General features: G+C 43.8%; 2 protein-coding genes across 7 annotated transcripts; both read right to left on the bottom strand.

The window, feature by feature from the left end:
• Nucleotides 1-1,903: 1,903 nt before the first annotated feature.
• Nucleotides 1,904-11,874, bottom strand: si:rp71-68n21.9 (kelch-like protein 9). The gene is made up of 8 exons (XM_031582940.2): nucleotides 11,298-11,874; nucleotides 10,479-10,543; nucleotides 9,758-10,052; nucleotides 9,454-9,586; nucleotides 8,479-8,675; nucleotides 7,203-8,127; nucleotides 6,533-6,646; nucleotides 1,904-2,437 (listed from the first exon to the last, which is right to left on the bottom strand). The coding sequence occupies exons 2-8, from the start codon at nucleotides 10,481-10,483 to the stop codon at nucleotides 1,941-1,943; spliced, it is 2,166 nt and encodes a 721-aa protein (XP_031438800.1). The 5' UTR covers nucleotides 10,484-10,543; nucleotides 11,298-11,874; the 3' UTR covers nucleotides 1,904-1,940.
• A 79-nt stretch (nucleotides 11,875-11,953) lies between these two features.
• Nucleotides 11,954-20,771, bottom strand: hao2 (hydroxyacid oxidase 2 (long chain)). 6 transcript variants are annotated; one of them, XM_031582947.2, is made up of 8 exons: nucleotides 20,712-20,771; nucleotides 17,533-17,685; nucleotides 16,923-17,074; nucleotides 15,897-16,180; nucleotides 15,348-15,593; nucleotides 14,222-14,380; nucleotides 12,825-12,894; nucleotides 11,954-12,725 (listed from the first exon to the last, which is right to left on the bottom strand). In XM_031582947.2, exons 1-8 carry the CDS (start codon nucleotides 20,732-20,734, stop codon nucleotides 12,670-12,672), a joined length of 1,143 nt encoding a protein of 380 aa, XP_031438807.1. In that variant the 5' UTR covers nucleotides 20,735-20,771; the 3' UTR covers nucleotides 11,954-12,669. The 6 variants fall into 6 exon arrangements, with proteins under 6 accessions (XP_031438807.1, XP_031438809.1, XP_031438814.1 ...); XM_031582949.2 differs by having other exon boundaries at nucleotides 15,348-15,566; XM_031582954.2 differs by lacking the exon at nucleotides 20,712-20,771 and adding an exon at nucleotides 19,352-19,443.
• Nucleotides 20,772-20,971: the final 200 nt, after the last annotated feature.

Genomic DNA, 20,971 nt, shown 5'->3' with positions numbered 1-20,971 from the left:
CTACCAAGAAATTGGCTATTATATACCGCTCACGCCAATCCTGCCTGGGCCCACAACTGAACAAAAAACACTATACACAAATACATCGATACCTTCTCCAGTATAGCAAATAAAGTTGCTAGCCTCGCACATTCACATAAAAATGTATTACAGCCTCAGTTATGTTACAATAAGGGCAAACGGGTCACATCCCCTGATTAAATCTAAAAACAAGCTTATTTGTAGCAATTGTACATTGTAACAACCTTCACTGAAGGTCAGCTGACATTTTGGGCAATGGAGACTCATACTGCAGCCTCGATGAGAGAGGCAGTCCATCAGATACTGAAAGGTGGGACCTCCCCTGTGTGTCCGGCCGTCCTTTCAGCTGTGAGTAATGTGCAACCTTCACACAAGTTAAATAAGGCACCTTCTTCCCAACCATATGGAAACCAAAGTCACGATACCCAGTTAATGACAGTGTACGGCCAGTGTAATCTATTTCCATTTCTACAATATCAGGTGTTAACCTTCAAGCTGGAAAAGCCATTGGAGCTGTCTCACTAGAATCATGAATCAGAATTGTTTTTATTGCCAAGTAAGTTTACGCCTACCAGGAATTTTATTTTCCATATTGGTGCAGACAATAAACATAAAACATAGTAAGTACTACAACATAAGAAAAACTATATATAAAATATATAAAACATATAAAGGCATAATACTTAAGGCATGGTCAACACACTCCCTCAAAGACTGACCAACCTAACTAACCTGAGTCCAACCTGCTCTGCTATTAACTGTGGAGTTCACCAAACCCCTCCAGACAGATCAAGCAGATCAACTAGTCTAGTGATCCCTGATTCCACAAAACTATCCATTACTGAACTTAAACCCCCCAGCTGGATCTTAAAGAGTGGATTACAAAAAAACTGTTTCATCAACATCAAGCGCTCATTGCCCACTCTTGAAACTTAAAACAGATGCATAAAGGTGAGAACAGGGAGGCCACCTGCACTGTACAAAAGACCTTTCCATTAAGAACAAATGCAAATCAAGCCCTCGACTGTCCTAAGAACGGAAAGACCAAAAGGAATCCATGGCACATTCTCTGAACAACATAATAGTCTTTGCAATGTATGAAGCCTCAAGGCCGGGACCTTTGAATTCAGAAGAATTAAGCCTTGAACGCACACAGTCAATGTCGGACAACAAAACACCTTGAGGAAGCCAGTGATGACCATTCCATAAACAGTTCTCAAAATCCCTTTTGACCCACCTGATGAGATCCTTTGGAGGGTCCAGAACTGTAACCCTGTGCCACAGTCCTTCCCATCAGGCTAAAACAAGCTTATTTTTTTTTTACAGAGATCGAGCTGTAGGTTTCTAATCCTTCAAACTCTGTCTGGTCTGGTTTCACTTCAGCATCTTAAATAGAGCAGTAACTCACAGTTAGAGAAACATGTGGGCTGTGATACTGCCACAAGCAGTTGCAATGCTTTTTTTTTTACAGAAGATAGCTGAGAAAGAAAGGCACATGAACAGTGAGTGGCGGTACTATAGAGGCCTGAGGATGAAATGTTTGGTCTGAATTGGTGAAACTGGAGCTTAAGGACGCTCCATAGCATAGCATATAAATACTTTAGAATTTAAATAGAAAACATTTGCATGGCTTTCCATTGGACAACACTGCTGTTTTTCAACTGTTAAACTATGACAAAGAAATTAAATTCAGGTTTCACCAACATAGCCCATAGGCTTTGCAGTTTTGCTGGTTTGGGACTTGCCACCACAGTTTAAATGACAGCAGTTGGTGTGACCGTCTCCCTAAAAAAAATCTCAGCCTCTGTACCTCAGAAATCTACAAATCCATAAATCTATGGACGATATGTCCCAGGCCCCCGTCTCAATCACTGGACCCCCCCCAAATCTTTCAGCCCCCCTTCACTTTGCCCCTGTGCTCAGCTCTTGGTGGTGGCCAGAGGGCACTCGTGGATCTGGGCCTCGGCGGCAGGGCCCTGGGGCCGGTGCACGGTCATGGTGGCGGCGCGGATGCCCCCCAGGGGCTCCAGCACGCTGAAGGGGTGCTCCCACTCGTCGCTCTCCGGGTCGTAACACTGCACGATGTCCACCATGCAGCGGCTGTTCCACGAGTAGCCGCCCACCACGTAGACGCGCCCTTTGAAGACGGTCACCCCGACGTCACTCTGCCCGCGGGGCATGGCTGCCACCATGGTCCACTGGTCGCTGGCGGGGCTGTAGTACTCGCAGCCCAGCACGTCGTCGTAGTCGTTGGCGCCCCGGAAGTGGTTGCCGCCCATCACGTAGAGGCGGTCGCCGACCGTGCACATGCAGTGCAGCCCCCGCAGCTCCACCATGTCCGCCCGCCGGCTCCAGAGGTCGTCCGCGGGTTCGTAGCACCACAACTCCTTCTGGAAGGTGTCCTTGGTTATGCCCCCTAGTGGTGGGGCGGGGAGAAAGGAATTAATTAATTTACGCTCCAGTCTGCAAATGGGGTTCCAGTAGTATGATATTTCACATGGTAACACAACCTTAGTCCCATTTCCTTGAGATATGGGATCTATCAGAAGTCTCATATCTGATTAATTCAATAAGATACAGTGACGATAACTACCTCGACTGCCTGGAAATGTAGGTATGGAGTATTATATAACAATATGTATGATTGAATATGAATACAATCCAATACAATGCAATATCAACTTGAGCTATGTGGTCTGTTAAATACAATGAACAGAAACATATTCATACTTTGGAATTATTCAATATATATTTATTTAACATATTAACATGATTGAAACTGACTCAACATTTGCTCTCCATAAGTGAGTCATACACAGTACACGCAGACACTGTGGTTAACCAAATGGGGATTTACTGCAATTCTTTCTCTTTATTTATTTGTAGTGCTCTGTAGTGTAGTATAGTATCTTCACACCAGAAATACACATCAGCCTAAAACTGCGTTTGTCTAGCCTAGACACTGTGTAGTCAATGTCCTGTGTTCTTTTTTCAAGAATTGTCAAGAATTGTCAAGAATTTTCAAGAAATTAAAAAAATTTGCAAGACCAAAAGCAGATTAATTGAACAACAATAACAATCCTACTAACAATATTTATACAGAACCTAGAATGCTTTTGAATGGCTTTGGTATTCACATTCACCTAGTGGTCAGGCATTTAAATAAAATATTTCCACTACGTCAGGTATTTAACTAACTCTGTTTCCAGTGATCAGATAAATTATGTTTCTATTGGCTAGGCACTGAAAGTAGGCTCTAGTGGTCAGGCTGTTTGCATTGAAATGCGAAGTGACAAGGGGAAAAAGTGATGCAGGGGCAGAAGGTGGGCTTTGTTGTGGGCAGTCGCCTGGTCCCTGCAGCCTCTGCTGCGAGCAGTCCTGAGCGAGGAAGGATGTGTTCATAAACAGCCTGTGGTAATAGAAGCCTATGGTGTAAGCAGCCTAACCTGAGAAGCGGCCTACTCTGTCAGAAACAGCAGTACTGAGCAAGAAGGAGGTGTTCATAAGCAGCCTGTGGTGTAAGCAGCCTGTGGTGTAAGCAGCCTGGCCTGAGAAACTGCCTGCTCTGTCAGAAACAACAAGCATCCTGCTGCAGCCTTTCTTACTGGCCGCAACTGTGCTGGTTTCTAAAGTCTGGTTTGTCTTTGCATAAACATAATCTACAATATGCTAATGCTAATAACCTAGTAATATAATATACAATATACTAATGCTAATAACCTAGTTATATAATATACAATATGCTAATGCTAATAATCTAGTAATATAGTATACAATATGCTAATGCTAATAACCTAGTCTGAATGTCCATCTCTAGGGAGGAACAAATGCATAGGCTTTTTAGATTGTAAAATTGACAGGGATTGTCTATGTGCAGGCCTGGGGTGGGTAATCGAGAGAATCGGGAGAGTTCCCGGTGGGCCGCTTCACTTCTGGGCCGGTCGAGAATACATTTTTTTGACATTTGTCACGTTAGTCTATCTTCTCTTAAAGTAGACACACGTTCCGCATTCTGACACCGCAGCCTCTGCATGGGTTGTACCATGCGAGGAAGTTCTCCCCTCCCAAATAGAGTTGGTTGGGTCCATAGCCCGTCTTTTCCAAAAAGTTTTCTCAGATAGGCTACCGATAGCTGGGCCGGCCTTCCCGCAACGATACGCGTCAGGGAGGATGGATGGGAGGAAGAGGCCAGGAGGGGCTGAAAAAGCCAGGTTAAAAAAAGAAAGGCATTCGAGGAGGATGCTGCCAAATGTGCCAAGCTTAGCGATTTATTTTCAAGAGGACAAACACAAGTGGCAACTGGTAAAGAGAGACATAGGCCTAATGATTAGCAACGTAACTATTCGGCTAACGTTGTAGCGTTGGTTAACCCTTTCGTGCATGGGGTCCACATGCGTGGACAGTTAATTAAACTCCATTTTATTCTGGATTATCATAGTAATATTCTCCAAACCACATAGGGGCAGAGTCAGTAGACTCAGAGCAATATAATAACAATATGTATCATCTTGTATTTGGAATGTTAACTGTGTAATGACATCATTAAGACAAGATGGCTGACGGTGCTGGGCATGTGCTGAATACTCCAGGCATATCTGTTAAAACCTTCTACCCAAGAAGGAAAAATCAGGCAAAAAAAATATTAGTATGTAAGGGAAAGTGTGTTGAACAAATCTGTGTTTAAAAAAATGAAATTTGATGTAAAATATAGTTTGTACACCCTAAAAACCAACTGTCCACATACGTGGACGCATGCATTAGAGGAATCGGATACCGTCCACATATGTGGACGTCATGCATCAGAGGAATCGGATGACATTAAATCTGATTATAAAACCTGGTATTTTTTTTTATTTGCATTGTTCAAATGAAAGAAACAATCATACAACAAACATATCAACATAAATAATTACTAAATTACGTGAAAATAATGATTTTTAACCTTGGGTAAGTATTCGTTACCATCCCTTTGTTGCATGGTGTCCACGTATGTGGACAGTAAAATATATTTTTAATAAAACCATATTTTTAAAAAATTCAAAATGAATTTCAAGTTTAGGTTAATTTTGAGTAATAAAATCAATAAAAAAAAAATCTAGATCATTTTTTTCATAATTCATGCATGTAGTGTTGTCAACCTATTCGCAAGCAAAATATTAAATTGAATTAAAATATTTGCCTTTTTATATCACCCAAAAACTGTGCCGTTTGTGTCCATTTAATACTCTCACACAACCTCCTCACAGATGCTTATCATGTCATTGGGTTAGCATATAAGTTTCTGTTGACTTTGTCCATCATACAGGTTGCATGTGAGAGAAGCTTCTCAACCTTAACATTTGTGAAGAATAGGCTACGAAGCTCATTGAGTCAGGACAACTTGGAGGCTTTCATGTTAATGTGCACAGAGAAAGAAATCCTCATGTCTATAAGCAACGACACAGTTATAGATAAAGTGGCTGAAACCAGTGCACTGCTTAGGCGGTTACTGATGCTGTAGATGCTGTTGGTGCTATTCGCAATGTAACTGTATACTGTACTGTGAGTTGAACTGTAAACATTAGTTCAATATGCCTCTTTGTTGAAGAGTGGGATACGTTTCAAATGCTTTATTTATTTATTTCTGCTTTTGTTAATTTATCAACCTATCCTTGTGGAATATTTTTTGTTAACTTCTCAGCTTTAGTGGATTATTATTTAACCTTTACATTATTTGTTGAACCATGGCATTAATAAAACTACAGGATAGTAAGAGCTGGACGGTTGCTTCATTTATCCAATTTCCACTACCATGGAAAAAGTGGGCCGGTCTTGGGCCTGAATTTCCAGGGCTAAAAAAGTGGCCCCACTCCGGCCCTGTCTATGTGTCCTCCATTTTGAAAGACTTGGTTTGGTTTACAGTTTAACACTCATAAACCATGAACCACAGGACCACACTAGAGCAAAACATGAGCCTGGCCCCACCCTGAGTGTTTCACTTATGAAGAGTGAGTGAGTGGAGTTGGATGCAACAAGCCTATTCTGTTCCAGTACATCTTACTGTCATGACAGTGGGAGGTTTAACAAACAGCAGGCAATTTCACACAAAAGGATGTCTGTTTGCAGACCTGACATGTGCATGCTGTGACTGTTGTGGTCAAAACCACAGATGGGTTATTTCACTGACCCACTTCGAGTGAACACATCTTTGGACTTCCTGAGCAGCTGCTGTCACCAACTAGCGTTCTCACCATGCTCAACCTGAGAGAGGCCTTCAGAATGTTTCCAGACTCTCCCTGGGAAACATTCTAGAATGGAGCCTGTTGTTTCAACCAAATTCCCTCAAACACTAACCAAAGTGAGAACTGGTTTAGTGGGTGAGACAGGAAGCGTAAGACACGTCAACAAAACCAAGCTTTGTGTGCCTGGCTCAATGAACCCATGCAACCCCGGTGTGGAGAGAGAACAGCTAAATGGGTAAAACGAACAGAATCGGGAGGTTTAAAAGGCTTTCTGTCAAGAGATCACTCACCTGAGACATACATCAGAGCTCCATGGACTGCTCCAGCATGGCCATAGTGAGGTTCAACCATTGGCGCCACAAAGGTCCACTCATTTTTGTTAACATTATAACACTCCACTGAGCCTGGGAATCAAAGGAAGATTGATGTTAGCAAGTATCTATGATGTATGACATTCCTATTTGGTGTATAAATACATACAAGTGTATACTCATACCAGGGTCAGTGGAAAAGCGTCAAGAAATGTCATGTATTGTATGTAATGTGTGTGGTGATATTAAACAGCCTTCTAAGAGTGTAGCATCAATTTTGTTACAGAAAAAGAGTCTTCCATATTATAAACATTTAGCTGGTAAATTGAGTATTGAGAACTAATTTGTTTTGCTAATTAGAGTACTGCTTTATCATGCAGACTTGCTTTAGAAATCTAGCCCTCATTGGGAAGTATTTTTTTCTAATGATCTCCTCTAGAGAATCTGGGTAGTTTCTGGGTGGCTGCTTTCATTAAGCTTCCTTCAGCTAGTGTGGCTATTTTGGATTTCATTGGTCACGGGCCTGACATTAACGTCTGGATTTCATGGGTCACGGGCCTGACATTAACGGCTGGATTTCATTGGTCACGGGCCTGACATTAGCGGCTGGATTTCATTGGTCACGGGTCTGACATTAGCGGCTACTCACCGATCTCTCCAGTGGCGTTGCGTCCTCCGACGGCGTACAGCTTCCCCTTGAGTGCGCTCAGGTGGAAGAAGGTCCTCTTCTCGTTGAGCGACGCCATCTGTAGCCAGCGGTCGAAGCGCGGATCATAGCGGTAGGCGCTATCCACCGCCGTCTTGCCCTTGGTGTCGTATGTGCTCTGGCCTCCGACTATGAACAAGAAGCCTCCGAGCAGCGCCACGCCGTGCTGGTAGCGTGGCACTTCCATGGGCTGCAGCGCCCGCCAGCTTCCTCCTCGCTTAGCGCCACTGCCACCCTCCTCTTCCTCCCCTTCCTCTTCCTCCTCCTTTTCTTCGTAGAAGCACAGCTCGCGGCTAACGACCAGCTGGTGGCGCATGACGCCGCCCAGGGCGAGCAGCCGCACGCAGTCGGAGCGGATCTGTGTGCGCTCGGTCTGCAGCAGCGGCTGCACGAACGGCAGCATCTGGTAGTTGCTGGCCTCCAGGAGCAGGTTGATGCAGGCCGTGTCCGAGCGCATCAGCGGCGGCTCCGGCGCGAAGTTGGCGTCAACACCTTCCCCTCCCCCTCCTCCTCCTCTTCCGCTGCTTTCACTCTGGTCCTCCTCCTGCGAGATCTGGAGGAGCTCGGCGGGGGTCATGAGCGGGAAGCGAATGTGCCGCAGCAGGGTGTAGGCGGACGTGCGGCGTTCGGAGTGGTCGTGGGAGATCCAGGCTCGGGTCGCCCGGTAGAGCTCCATCTCGGAGAGACCCTTCAGGCCGTCACTGGACAGTGCGTACGCCATGCTGGACTTGGAGAGCTGCAGGAAGCAGCCGCTCTGGACCAGCTCCTCGAAGTTGTCCCGCACGAAGTTCCCGACATGAGTCTGGACGTCCTCCAGGAGCAGGTCTGCGGCCATGCGCTCCACCTCCACACAGTTAGCAATCGTGATCTGCCAAAACAGAAGCCACACAAGTGTCATGATACTCAGCACGACGCACAACAATGTATGCATTATTATAAATAAATCGTGAAATATTTTGTCTGCTAAGACATTGTATGTGTGTGTCTCACCAACAGACCTCTCATCTTGTCATAATGCTTCTCTCTCTCTCTTTCTCTCTCTTTCTTTCTCTTTCTCTCATTCTCTCTCATTCTTTCTCATTCTCTCTCTCATTCTCTGTCTCTTTCATTCTCTGTCTCTCTCTCTCTGTCTCTCTCTCTCTCTGTCTGTCTTTCTCTCTTTCTCTCTTTCTCATTCTCTTTCTCTCTCTCGCTCTCTTTCGCTCTTCTCCACACTCACCTCGCTGCTGAGCAGCTGGTTGCAGAAGGTCAGCACGGGCAGGACCTGCAGGAAGCTGGCGGCCTCTAGCGTGTCCTGCAGACTGCCCACGCTCAGGTCCAGCCGTGAGGTGTAGATGAAGTCGATGATGTTCTTCAGCCCGGCGCTGCTCACGCCATGCAGCTTGATCTCCTTCAGCTCCTGCTCTCTCATTCCTCCTGGAGGAGAGAGAAAGAGAGAGAGAGAGACAGGGAGAGAGGGAGAAAGGGGGGGGGGGGGGGCAAGGAAGAGGACAGGGGGAGGATGAAGGATGCGAGAGAAATAGAGGCAGAACAAGACAAAGAATGAGAGATAATCATGGGAGAATGTTGAGTTGAGTAAGTGTGTAAGGTGTAGTATGTAAGAATGTTGAGACAGGCTGTAGTTGAGTAAGTACTTACTTAGGTGTGTGTAAGAATGTCGAGTAGTTAATAAGTAGTTACTAAGTTGTGAAAACCTTATTAGATGCTGTCTTATGCTGTCATATAGATGTGTTAATATCGTTGAGAAGAGTGGTATTACCATGAATTATACGTCTTGAATTCTAACACTAGCTGAGGAGGAAGTTTCCTCTTAAACTTTACTGTTCATTTTCTAAAGAAATCTTGAGGACATTTTTGGAAACATGAGGTAACTTTGAGGTGCTTTTCAAAACTGTGGTTGACATGATCACAATCGTGCAGCACCACACTGCATTCTATTTCATTCTGTAAGGTGTGAGCTCCACTGCCAAAGTGGTACAGTGGACCAAATTTCACATGACAAAAATTATTCCTTCACCTTTTGATTACCCTTTATTAATTCGTAAATTAATTTAATTGTGAGTATATGGATTATATTGGCTTTTGTTTATATCATAAATTCCAGATGGAATCAAGCAGTGGCATGGCTATGAAGTAGTCACTATCTGAGTTTCACCTGCCAACATACGAAGCTCTAGCTCTGTATTACCTGTACCTGTAAACATGGCTTTGAAGTAGTCACTGGCTGAGGCCATGATGGCTCTGTGCACAGGAAAGGTCTTGCTGCTGTCTCCTGCCACCAGGGTCACATCACACAGCGTCTCATCACAACGAAAGGCATTTAACCCCTGCCCCCAAACAAAAACAAGAATTATTTTAAACATTATTTTGTTATTTCCAACATGACAATATATACACACACGCAAAATACAACAAACTTAAAAAATAATAAATAGTATATTGAAACAATCTTCTGTTAAGACAGTTTCAGTGTTGATATGAAACTCCACAAGGCGTACCTCTAGGATGGCGTTGCCGTGGGTCTCACACAGGAACTCTTTCTTCTGGGGTCGGGGCGGAACACTCGGTTTGGAGGCCACAGGTGCTGGTTTGGGAGCTACATTCTTGGGGGCCGCCTCTGGTGGTTTTGGGGCCACCTCGGGGGGCCTGGGTGACGGGGGGGTGGGGGCGGCAGGAGGAGTGGCGGGCGTGGCGGGTTTGTTGCCCTGAGGCGGGGGCCGTGGAGGGTCCCTGGAATGGCGGCTGCCGAGCCGCGAGAAACGCCGATGCAACTTGCTCTCCTCCCCGCTTTGTCTGAAACGAAGCAGAGTTTAAAACTGTTGAACTTTGTCAAACTGTGTTGAGCTATGTCAAACTGTTAACGAAAGGCGTTTAACCCCTGCCCCAAACAAAAACAAGAATTATTTAAAACATTATTTTGTTATTTCCAACATTATAATATGTACACACACACAAAATACAACGAAAACTGTGTTGAGCTATGTCAAACCCTGTTGAACTGTGTTGAACTGTGTCAAACTGGACAAATGGACAATTGAGCTGTGTCCAACTGTTGAACTGTGCGAAACTCTGCCAAGATACTGAAGAGACTGTCAAAACTATGTCGAGTTAAACACACAAGCAGGTAAATTCTTAACTCTCATGCTGACATGGCAGACATAACATTACAGTGAAATACAGGATGATGGTGAGGATAGTTACAGCCCACGGTGCTCTTACCCCATAGTATCCTGTGTCCTAAGGCTGATGTCGGTCGATCACTCTGAGACTCTCCTCTAACACACCTACAGACACGGAAAGTAAATAGCCTTTGCAGTAAAAACTCTCATCGACTCGATTGAAGCCTGACGCCGTCCAAAACAACCCCATACAGTGCACACAGAGATCATCAAAACTCCTGTCAGTTCGAAAAAAGGGGAAATGAAACAAGATTTGGTTGTTCTCCGATGGCTAGGAGGTTTGCCTGATGCTCGGTGTGGGCACACAAACACACACACACACTAGACAAAGATGTACATGTGACAGGTGCATCCTCTTCTCGATAGTGAGGATGTGGGTAGTCTTTGGCAGCACACTGGCATATAGTCACAAAGCTATGTGCTCAACCATATTCTACGTCAAACTCCCGACTGCAACTCTTTTTGTGTTTGTTTTCACACTCGTAAGTTCAAAATGGAAGCTGGGTTAGTTCTGAAAATGCACATATGACTACAGGAGTGTGAGGAATTTACTGTTGCAAGTCTTTGTGTCATGGCCTTAAAGACCTTCACTGTGTGTAGACAACAAATCCACTGAGCTTCTTCGAGGGAGAGGTGCTCCTGTAATTCTCTAGAGTTTATGCTCAGAGTGACGTTAAACTGATAGACGGTTAAACACATCCTCAGAATAATCCTAAAATTGGAAAGCCAGTTGAAGTTGAAGTAAGATAATGTACTGGTTAACAGAATTACTAACTTATGACATTTGTGATGCATATCTACATTTATATCTATACAGAAGTCTGCAGAAGGACATTTGCTAGACTATGGGAGAACTTACCTAGAGATGCTTCCTCAAAGTGATTGTTTGTGTCTTCGCAGCGCGGTTAAAAGCTCAAGCAGAGGCTCATCAGATATCCCTGACACGCACACAGTACATTGAGGTGTGTACACACACCACCATCTTTCTTCTGTTAGGGGGGTTTACTGAAAACCCAAATACTTCCTGTGCTAGTTCTAGTTTGCTTTCTCTCTCTCTCCCACTCTTTCACTTTCTGACTCACTCTCAAACCATTTTTCGAACAGATACGCACACTGTAAACACTCCTAGCTCGCCTCCCTTGACTTGGCTCAGTTGTGTAATGGGCCCAGGAAGCGACCAAGAGACCAAGCGCTGGCAATGCAACTTCCTCTCGCGCTGCAGCCTGTACAGTGAGTGTTTACCCTCCCGACAGTTAGCGAGAGAGGATTTTGAGAGGCTGCAATTTGAGCTGTATACGATAGCCAGAAAGGTTCTCACTATAAACATCATGGCTTCTGTTCGTGTTCCTCTTCCTATTTTTCTCTTGATGCGTTCACCTTCTTGACTTGCATGTTGTATAATTGTTTTGTTCAACTGTAATTATTCTAATTTCATAATTGTCCCTGGAGAGAATGATAGACTTGAGAGACATGCAAGTAAGCAGATTGATCAGGCAAGAGGCAGACTATAAAATGTGCTGTAAAATATATTTTAATAAGATTGATTCATATAATCTCATTGTGTCTTAAAGATACAAAACCATATCACACCACCATTTCAAGATAAGGGACTGAGAACTCTGCAAACAAACAATAGTGTCCTATCTGGCATTCAGCTTTGAGCCCTAATATCTCTCCCACGTAACAGGTCTTTCACCATCTATATGCAATTATCACAATTCCAGATGAAAGTTCACAAGATGGTTCCTGTAGTTCCACCTGAGGGGTCAAAACACCACCCAGGTTGAGCGTCGCTTAGGTGGTGCCCCTCCGTCCTGGTCTCAAAGTGCCCCTCCGTCCAGACTCCCAAAAAAAGAAATCGCATCTTCCACCAGTCCACAAACACTCGCACTCATGCACACACAGTTACAAACTCCGCTGCCCAAGGAGGTGAGAGAGAGAAAAGGAAATAAAGAAATGAAGGAAAAAAAATATATACCACAAAGAAGACGTGTGGATCTCGTGTTTTGATTAGCTGGTGTAAAACACCAGCCAGTAATTACGTAGATTGACTAAAATCACAAGTGATATCATTTCCGTCCTGACCGATTAAGGCTGAAGTCATGCTGGGCTCGTCTGGCGCCGTCCTTTGCAGAGACTAAAGGCTTTAGCCGTTAATAGCATTGGGTCGATGATCGCTGCAGTTGAAAAGGCCTGTCAAAACCTTATGGTTTAAGTCCAGACTGCCCGGGTCAAAGTTTGGAGAACTGAATTAAATTCCTGTTGATCTCGGCAACATTTCGGCATCCTGCGAGGTGAAAAGTACGAGACAGAGTGAGACAAAGTGAGACAAAGTGAGACAGAGTGACTTAGGCCTTGTTCCCGTTCACACAAGGTCAGTACCTACCCGACAAGGCCATGGACAAGCGGAACTCATCGTTAAGGATCTGTAACACCTCTCTGACTCCTTCCTCACCCTGAGAGAAGAAGAACAGCCAATAACAAGGAATAAATAGATGGTCAAACCCTTAAAACATCACTAAACAACACAAAGACAAATCAACCAACCAATCAATCAATAAATCAATCAATGAATTAATTAATTAATTAATGAATTATTCAATAAGAAAACAGTAAAACTAACAAAACAAAACAAATATGAAGACAAGAGGACAAATTAAAATGGTTTAAGGCCACATCATTGATTGTGGCTTTCTGTTCATAGGAGAGAGAAGACCATCAGACAGTACTAGATTAGATTGCCAGAGGGACATTTAAGGAGACGTTTTTAACATGAATTCTCAGAAGAACATGTACCGTTATGAGTCATGTTTATATTTATTGTTTTAGTGGCTATGTGCTTGGGAAGGTGTTTTTTATTTGTTTTTCTTATTAAGCAGTTGTCCAAATGTGTAAAACAAACTATCTACTGACTGATGTGGTGGGGGGGGCTAATTAGCCAACTCAACTCAAGGAGGAAGGCAAGTTTAAGAGTAAAGCAAGGCACATCTGCCATGTAAAACTATGATCCCAGTCAGTCCATATCACCCAGATCACCCAGCGAGTCCATATCACCCAGATCACTATAAACTCACATAATCTTTATTGGCATAATGGCATAATTGGCATAATAATAATCATAATGGCAGTATTTTGAGAACTTCCGTGTTACACCCATATAATGAAGAGTTTTCAGTCTGGTTACAGTCTGCTCATTTGCAAAAGCAAAAGACTGCTTGTCTCAGTTAAGGAAGTAGCAGTTTGACCACAGGAAGTCGGGTGGGAGGTCAAGCCTTCCCAGACACACACACACACACACACACACACACACACACACTAACACACCCAGAGAGGACCCTGGTCTTACCGTACTCAAAATAACACAGAAAAAAAACACAGAAACACACACTTACAACCGCACAAATGCACAAATGCAAATGAAACACACACACACACACACACACACACACACAAACGGAGAGAGAGTTGGCCCAAACTAAGACTCAAGCTTACAGAGTACAGAGGTACAGAGATAGAAATAACATAGACACATACACACATATACACACAAACACACACCTACTTACCCTTCTACACACATCTGAAGACACAACTTTAGCTCTTCTTCATCTACACACACAAACACACACACACACGCACACACATATATATACACACAGACAAACACACACACACACATATATATACACACCTACAGACGCACACACACACACACACACACTGATAGACACACACACATATATACACACAAACAGACTCACACACACACACACACACACTCACCTTATAAGCCAGGCCCCACACCGCGGGCCGGCCGATGAACACACACTTGGCTCCCAGGGCCACGGCCTTGAGCACATCGCTGCCCGTGCGGATCCCCCCGTCCATGTAGACCTCGATCCTGCCTTGCACCGTGTCCACTATCTCCGACAGACAGTCTATCTGATAAACACAGACAGTGGATAGAATGAGCCCAGTGAAGGCCAGACAAACACACACACACACACACACACACAAAGCAAAGACCTTCATCCACTCTCTCACCCACACACATCCAAAGACTCTCTCCCTCTCTCACTTGCACACACACAGACAGAAACACACACACCGACACAAAACACACACACACACACACACACACACCGGCATAAACACACACACACAGACAGAAACAGAAACACACACACACACACACACACACACACACACAGATAGAAACAGAAACACACACCGACAGAAACACACACGCACAGACAGAAACAGAAACACACACATCCTCATACACAAAGGAGATCCACTATGGCCTTGAGAGGGACACGGCTGATACCGTTCTTGCAATTCTAATGCTGGGTTGGGTGGTTGAGTCCCAGCCTTGACTCTCTGCTGGTCTGACTTCTGGAACACTACTATTCATGACTAAGCTTTTTCTGCTCCTTGTGGTCTGATTCCTGGTACACTACTATTCATGACTAAGCTTTTTCTCCTCCTGGTGGTCTGATTCCTGGTACACTACTATTCATGACTACAATTTTTTTCTGCATCTTGTGGTCTGAGCTTTTTGAAGCACAGTGCATGTTTGCTGATGCTATTGTGAATTATATCTACTTTTGTGCTTGGGATCCATTTTGATTGCATCTGCTGTGTATGTGGCCCTTCTTTAATCTAAAAAAATCAAATGCTTTGGGTTAACATCTGTTCCTCCCAGCACCCACCTGAAAGCTGCAACAGAGGAGAGGCGAGCAGACAGGGGACTAGACAACTGGTTGAGCTACGGGCAGTTTGTTTGAGAAAGGGAAAATCATGACATATTTGGCCTGAAAACCAGCAGTTACCAACCGTGACTTACAGAACTGTCTGGAAGCTAGTGAATCACTTTAATTTCTCCGTCCCTGACTCGCTATTCACTCACAGTAGCCGGTCCCCCGTCCAGCTGTCGTCCGCCGTGATTGGACACGATGATGCCCTGCACGCCGTGCTCCACCGCCAGCTCGGCGTCCTCCTTCGTCAGGATGCCCTTGATGATGATCGGCAGCCGCGTGAGAGACTGCAGCCAGTACACGTCCTTCCAGCTGATGGAGGGGTCCAGGGTGTTGGCGGGGATGCCGTACTCCTCGGGGCCAGCACTCTCCTGGATGGGACAACAGTGAGGTACACACTGACAGGGGTGCAAGTTTACAGGGCACCCAGCCAGTCAGAGACGAGTACAAAGACAAAGTATAAATAAAAAAAGGTCAAAAGGTCACAGAGATTCATGATTCAATACACACAGTAAAGGCAGTAAAGCGGAGTCAAGCAGTCTATTCAAAAGTGGATTACTACTAAATTACATTTACTTTGATAAAATGATTTGTATTATTATTAATACCATTATTATCATTAGTAGTAGTAATAGCAGTAGCAGTAATAGTATTTCTTTAAAACACAGAATTGTATTATATTTAGAGTTTTTCAGCTTTACCTGGAAGACCCCATCAAAGTTCTTGACCTTGAGGTGCGGCGGGAGCTTGAACTGATTGCGGATGTCATTGCGACGTTTCCCGGTGTAGGGCACGTCTACGGTGAGCACCAGGGCCTTGTAGCCCAGCGACTCCACGCGGTGCACTATCTGCTCTGAGAGCTTGCGGTCTCGGTACACGTAAAGCTGGAACCAGCGGTAGCCGTTGGGCGCTGCTGCCACGATCTCCTCAACCGAGCAGGTAGAGTAGGTGCTGGTGATGTAGCACGTGTTCACCGCCTCCGTGGCTGTTAGGGGGCGAGAAAGAGAGAGAGAGAGTGAGTGAGTGAGAGAAAGAGAGAGAGAGAAAGAGAGAGAGAGTGAGAGAGAGAGGGAGAGTGACAAAGAAAGAGGGACAGAGACAGAGAGAGACAGGGAGACAGAGAGTGAGTGAGAGAAAGAGAGAGAGAGAGAGAGAGAGAGAGACAATTACATAAGGACACAGGCATTCAGAGAGAAGGAGACAGAGAGACGGAGACAGAAAGAAAGACACAAGATGTAGACGGTGAGATAATGAGGACGAGACAGTGGCGCAAAGAAAGGTGAAATGGTTTGACAAAGTTGGAAAAAATAGAAATACAAGGAGGCAGCAAATAAAATAAAAGGACAGAGAGAGAGAAAGAATTGTTCTGGGGTCAAAAATCTTTTCAGTGTTCTGAATGCTCTTCCAAAACATAATGGACGTCTTAGTAAAATCCCCACTAAGTGTTACATCCCCCTCTAGTGGTGACTAAATATACTGCCTAGTAACATTCAACATTCTACACAAGCTGCATTCCTAGCAAATAAAGATAAAATATCCTTTTGATCCAATCATCCTATGAGTTAGTACATGACCTATGTATTAGCAAATAAAAAAAAGCATTGCGTAATTAATGAATTCAATTAATTAATTAATTAATTAAAATTAATTAATCTGAATTACACATCGCATTAGCAATTCCATAGAAGACTGAGTGGCATTTTGAGTGGCAGTGGAGCACTCCTGACCCCTTGCTGTTGCCATCTCTCCCTCATGCCAGGCAAGGCAGTGGAAGGCGGTGGGTGCGATGCCCACAGGAAAGCTGATCTCTGTTCCCAGGACCGTGGTCCGCGTGTCGCTCACCGACACATCCCGTAAGATCCGAGGCCGCAGGCGGATTCTGAAGGGATGGACGGAAGTGGAACGTCAAAGGGGAAAAGTGACAGGAACAAGTCCTCCATTATGACCTTTTGACCTTTACGTCCGATCATGCCCTAACGGTCACTATACAGTGTACAGCATGGCTGTTATTCCATTCTGTTTTGCACTGAGAAGCTGCCATGGCGTCCTGCCCTGGACTCATAGAATGGCCTGGTCTAACCCTATAACCTCTCACTTTGAGGGGTCACATCACTTCCTTTGACCCTGTGGCTAGTCTTAGATGACACAGGTAAAGTACCCAGGTAAAGTACACAGGCTACAAGTGTTAACATAGGAGACCATGGGGGCCATGTTGGTCCTAAAACATCTGAATAATAAAAATGCATACACTATATCGAAAGGCAGCTCTTTGCTGAGTTGTGTGTTCTTTGAACACAGTGTGGTGTGGATGGTGTTTCGCACTGAAGTCTCACTTACCGTTTGTAGGCCAGCAGGTTGTCGTCTCTGGTGCAGCACTCATCTGCTCCGGCGGCATAGTAGTCCCAGGTGGCCTTGGAGAGATGCTGCTTAGCGTACTCCTCAAAGTCAGTCAGACAGACCATCGACATTTCTGCACAATGTGCTCCGTCTCTACACAATATGCAAAAGATCAGATCAGACCGGTGCATTGTCTCATCATCGCCAACATTGTCATTGTCAACACAGAAAAGGGTCTCTCCTGACCTGATCCTTTTTCATCACAATACAAACTTGATCACCACCAAATTAATGTTCGTAGCAATGTTATACAGCTTACAGTCATGTCTTGTTTTCATAGGAAAAGACAATGGATACAAACGCTGGTCGCTGTGGTTGAGCGGCAGCAGCGGGCTAGTGTCACCGAAATGCCATATAGAACGGTCAACATTCATGATGCTCTGGCCAACTAATGAATTATCAAACTAATTTGCTTAACCGTGTTAAAGCAGATACGCATAGCTTGTGATATGCCACAACTCTTGCAATTGCTTGTGTCTGCCTAATGCTCCTCCCGTCTTGCGCATGCATATATCATCTCGCTTCTTTTTTTAGATCACTTTGCTGAACAAGTCAACACACTTACGAGTAGAGATCTGAGGAAATCAGAACCACAAAACTGTAACGTAAGTACAGCGCGACAAGCGAATAGGCTACAGAACTTCCCCACTCACTGCGCACGTAGCCTGGTGTATGGTAGCCTACTTCACTTGAAGTGACTGACCTTTGACAACACGTGAGTTGTCGAGCTGTCACAAAAAGTCACGCACGGTAGTCTGTTGCAATACAAGTCAAACAGACCACAAAGACATGGAATTGAAAAAAAAAAAAAACAGACGCAGAGTTAAAAATAAATTACTAGAACAAATAGGAGACCTTGGAAATGAGAACAAAACTAGGCTTGACTTAACACCAGCTTCGCATCTCTGATCTTACGATAGAGCTTCCTGTCCCCAGATCACAGTCAACTGTGTTAACCTTTTACTCACTCAAGTTAACATGAGTGTAGCCGTTTCTTGGGAACACAATATAATACAAACAATTTGCAAATTGCTTTTAGACATCGAGCAGTTAGCCATACATTTTCAAAGCATGACTGGGTTTCATTCCATTTCATGTATGTGTTTTATGCAGGCATCATTCATGCTTCAGTTTACAGGCATTGGCTAAAGACAATCTGACCGTTCAACTTTGAACTAGATTTATAGAATTGACGAATCTGCGGCCGTGCACATCTGCAACAGAATGGAGGTAACACCAGCAAAAAAATGATGAGACATCATTACCAATTAACCAACTGTAACACTGGCAAGGGAAATTGTACGGACTTCCATAGAAAACATAACCAATCGTTAGAGTAAGAAGCTGCGAGTAGATATTGCAAAGAGATATTGCAAAGAGATATTGCAAAGGGTTGTTTTGGTTGGGTTTATAGTTGCAAACTTGCAAGGATGTACACACAGGCAATACAATCCATTGACTAAACATGATAAAAAGTAGGACCTAAACTTTGAAATTGCTGGCTGTAGCTACCATTCTTGAACTCTGGACTTCATTATACATTAACCTATTCAAAGACTAAGGTCAAACTCAGGCCAAACATCAGATACACCTAATGTTACCTCACTTCAGGCAAAATACTAGCAATATTAAGTATTCAGCCCAAACGTAAACAATATCAGATAAAAAAAAAAAATATGTAAGTGCTTAGCCTATAGCTTGATAGGCCACAGGTTTCAAAACAGATACCAGCAACAAATCAAAATTTTAAATTACTCACCTGTCTATCCAACAGCATTGTAACTATCTGCTGCTGATCTGTGAAATATCTTTGCGAGAGAGAGACTGCCAGGGCCCATTGTAGAGAGGTACTTGGGTGTTTTTGTGCAAATCGTTGGATGAAACTAACTCTGAGATTAACACCAACAGTACAAATGACCTTGCGTCTACTCGCTAGCCTTCATTGTTTATATACACAGGCTGGAAATGTGCTGATGTGTGTGTGAGTGTGTGTGTGTGAGTGTGTGTGTGAGTGTCTACCCACATACCACACATTACAGTGAGAGCCATTCCAGTGTCTGTCTCTACAGTAAACTGGCTAAGCAGACACTCCTCTGGTCATGTGATGCCTGGGGCAGTGGCTGAAACCCCTGACACACTTTGGCTAACATGAAAGTCTAATGTTGCTAAATGGATGATTAAACTAATGATGAATTTTTTTTACTGTTTTAAATGATTATATATACTGTTTTGCAGCTGTTGGTAAAATTCATGTAATACATTACATATTTACATACTTTTAGTTTGAGTTTACCTGTTGCTAAATATGTACTTCTAGTTTTAGCTCTTTGTTTGTCAGAGTACTTCAGTGGCGAAAATCCGAAATGGTAAGTTGACCTAAGACTGCAAGTATGCCCTATAACCCTTTAATAGTCACGCAAAAAAATTAAAACAAAGGAAAGATCATCTTGTGCATTTCTCAACACTTGAAGACAATATTAACACTGTCATGCAACAGTATTCTCTGTATACCGTACTTCAACCAGTTAGCACACTTAACTCAATAAGATTATGTTAAGTTTAACGGTTGAGCATACCATTAAAGGGTTAAGCTGTTCAGTCTTATATTTCTCAATATTCAATGTGTGTATAAATAAACATTGTGTAAGACCAAGAAATTGGTTTTATGAGGAAAGAGTCAAATCTACTGTGAAGGAATCATAGTCGGCTGTATCAGGGCAAACTGAGGCTCAGGATCAAAGTCCACCAAAGCATCACTCATCTGCTGAGCCCATGTCCACAGCAGGGGTGCACTTTCAAGAGAGCAGAGGAATTGGCGCAAAATTGCGTATGGCTCTCTGCATCTTATTTCAAGATGGCTTCATGCTCTGCACGTTAACTTCACATTGAATTACTTTGATTTCTTACTGTCCCATTTAGCGGTGTAGCGAGAAATTATGGGTCAACTGAAACACCCCAACCTCAGAAAGTCTCAGAAATCTATTTCCCAGTTCCCTGTTCAGCGCTGTTACGTATGAATCTTTCGAGGTGTCCCACCTCCTTACCATACCCTTAAAAACTATACAGTGGTAGATGTGTTTTTAGAGACTGAACTGCACCAGACAGAATTAATCACTCACCGATTGCAGCCACAGATACTCATTCTCTCTCTTGTCAGAATCTGGCATCCACAGTTTTAACTGGAAACAGGAAAAAGAATCAAAGCATACTGTTAGCATTTTTTTGTTTACTTAAAAAAAAGAGTATAACAATTAGACATTTGTGTGTTAAGCTGTTTGGGGTCTGAGTCTGATGCGTTGTTGGACTCTGACTACATTTTCACTCTCTAAATAGTATAAGTCTGTGAGAAGGCCAGAGTTTTGATCTAAAACTAGCGAGC

This window comes from Clupea harengus, chromosome 2 (genome assembly GCF_900700415.2).
Source record: "Clupea harengus chromosome 2, Ch_v2.0.2, whole genome shotgun sequence".
Taxonomy (NCBI): Eukaryota; Metazoa; Chordata; class Actinopteri; order Clupeiformes; family Clupeidae; genus Clupea; species Clupea harengus.
Note: the sequence above shows the minus strand (reverse complement) of the source record. Positions and strands in the feature narration are given on the sequence as shown.

Bases quoted from the DNA above. Each gene is read 5' to 3' on its own strand.
- si:rp71-68n21.9 (XM_031582940.2), bottom strand. The intron at 8,128-8,478 runs GTGAGTGTGGAG...CTGTTTTGGCAG, and splicing joins ACCAGCTGCTCAGCAGCGAG to ATCACGATTGCTAACTGTGT. The intron at 6,647-7,202 runs GTGAGTAGCCGC...TTTGATTCCCAG, and splicing joins CAACGCCACTGGAGAGATCG to GCTCAGTGGAGTGTTATAAT.
- hao2 (XM_031582947.2), bottom strand. From the start codon at position 20,734: ATGAGTATCTGTGGCTGCAATCG. The intron at 15,594-15,896 runs GTAAAGCTGAAA...CACCCCTGTCAG, and splicing joins ACTTTGATGGGGTCTTCCAG to TGTGTACCTCACTGTTGTCC. The intron at 12,895-14,221 runs GTGAGTGTGTGT...TTCTTCTCTCAG, and splicing joins TGTGGGGCCTGGCTTATAAG to GGTGAGGAAGGAGTCAGAGA.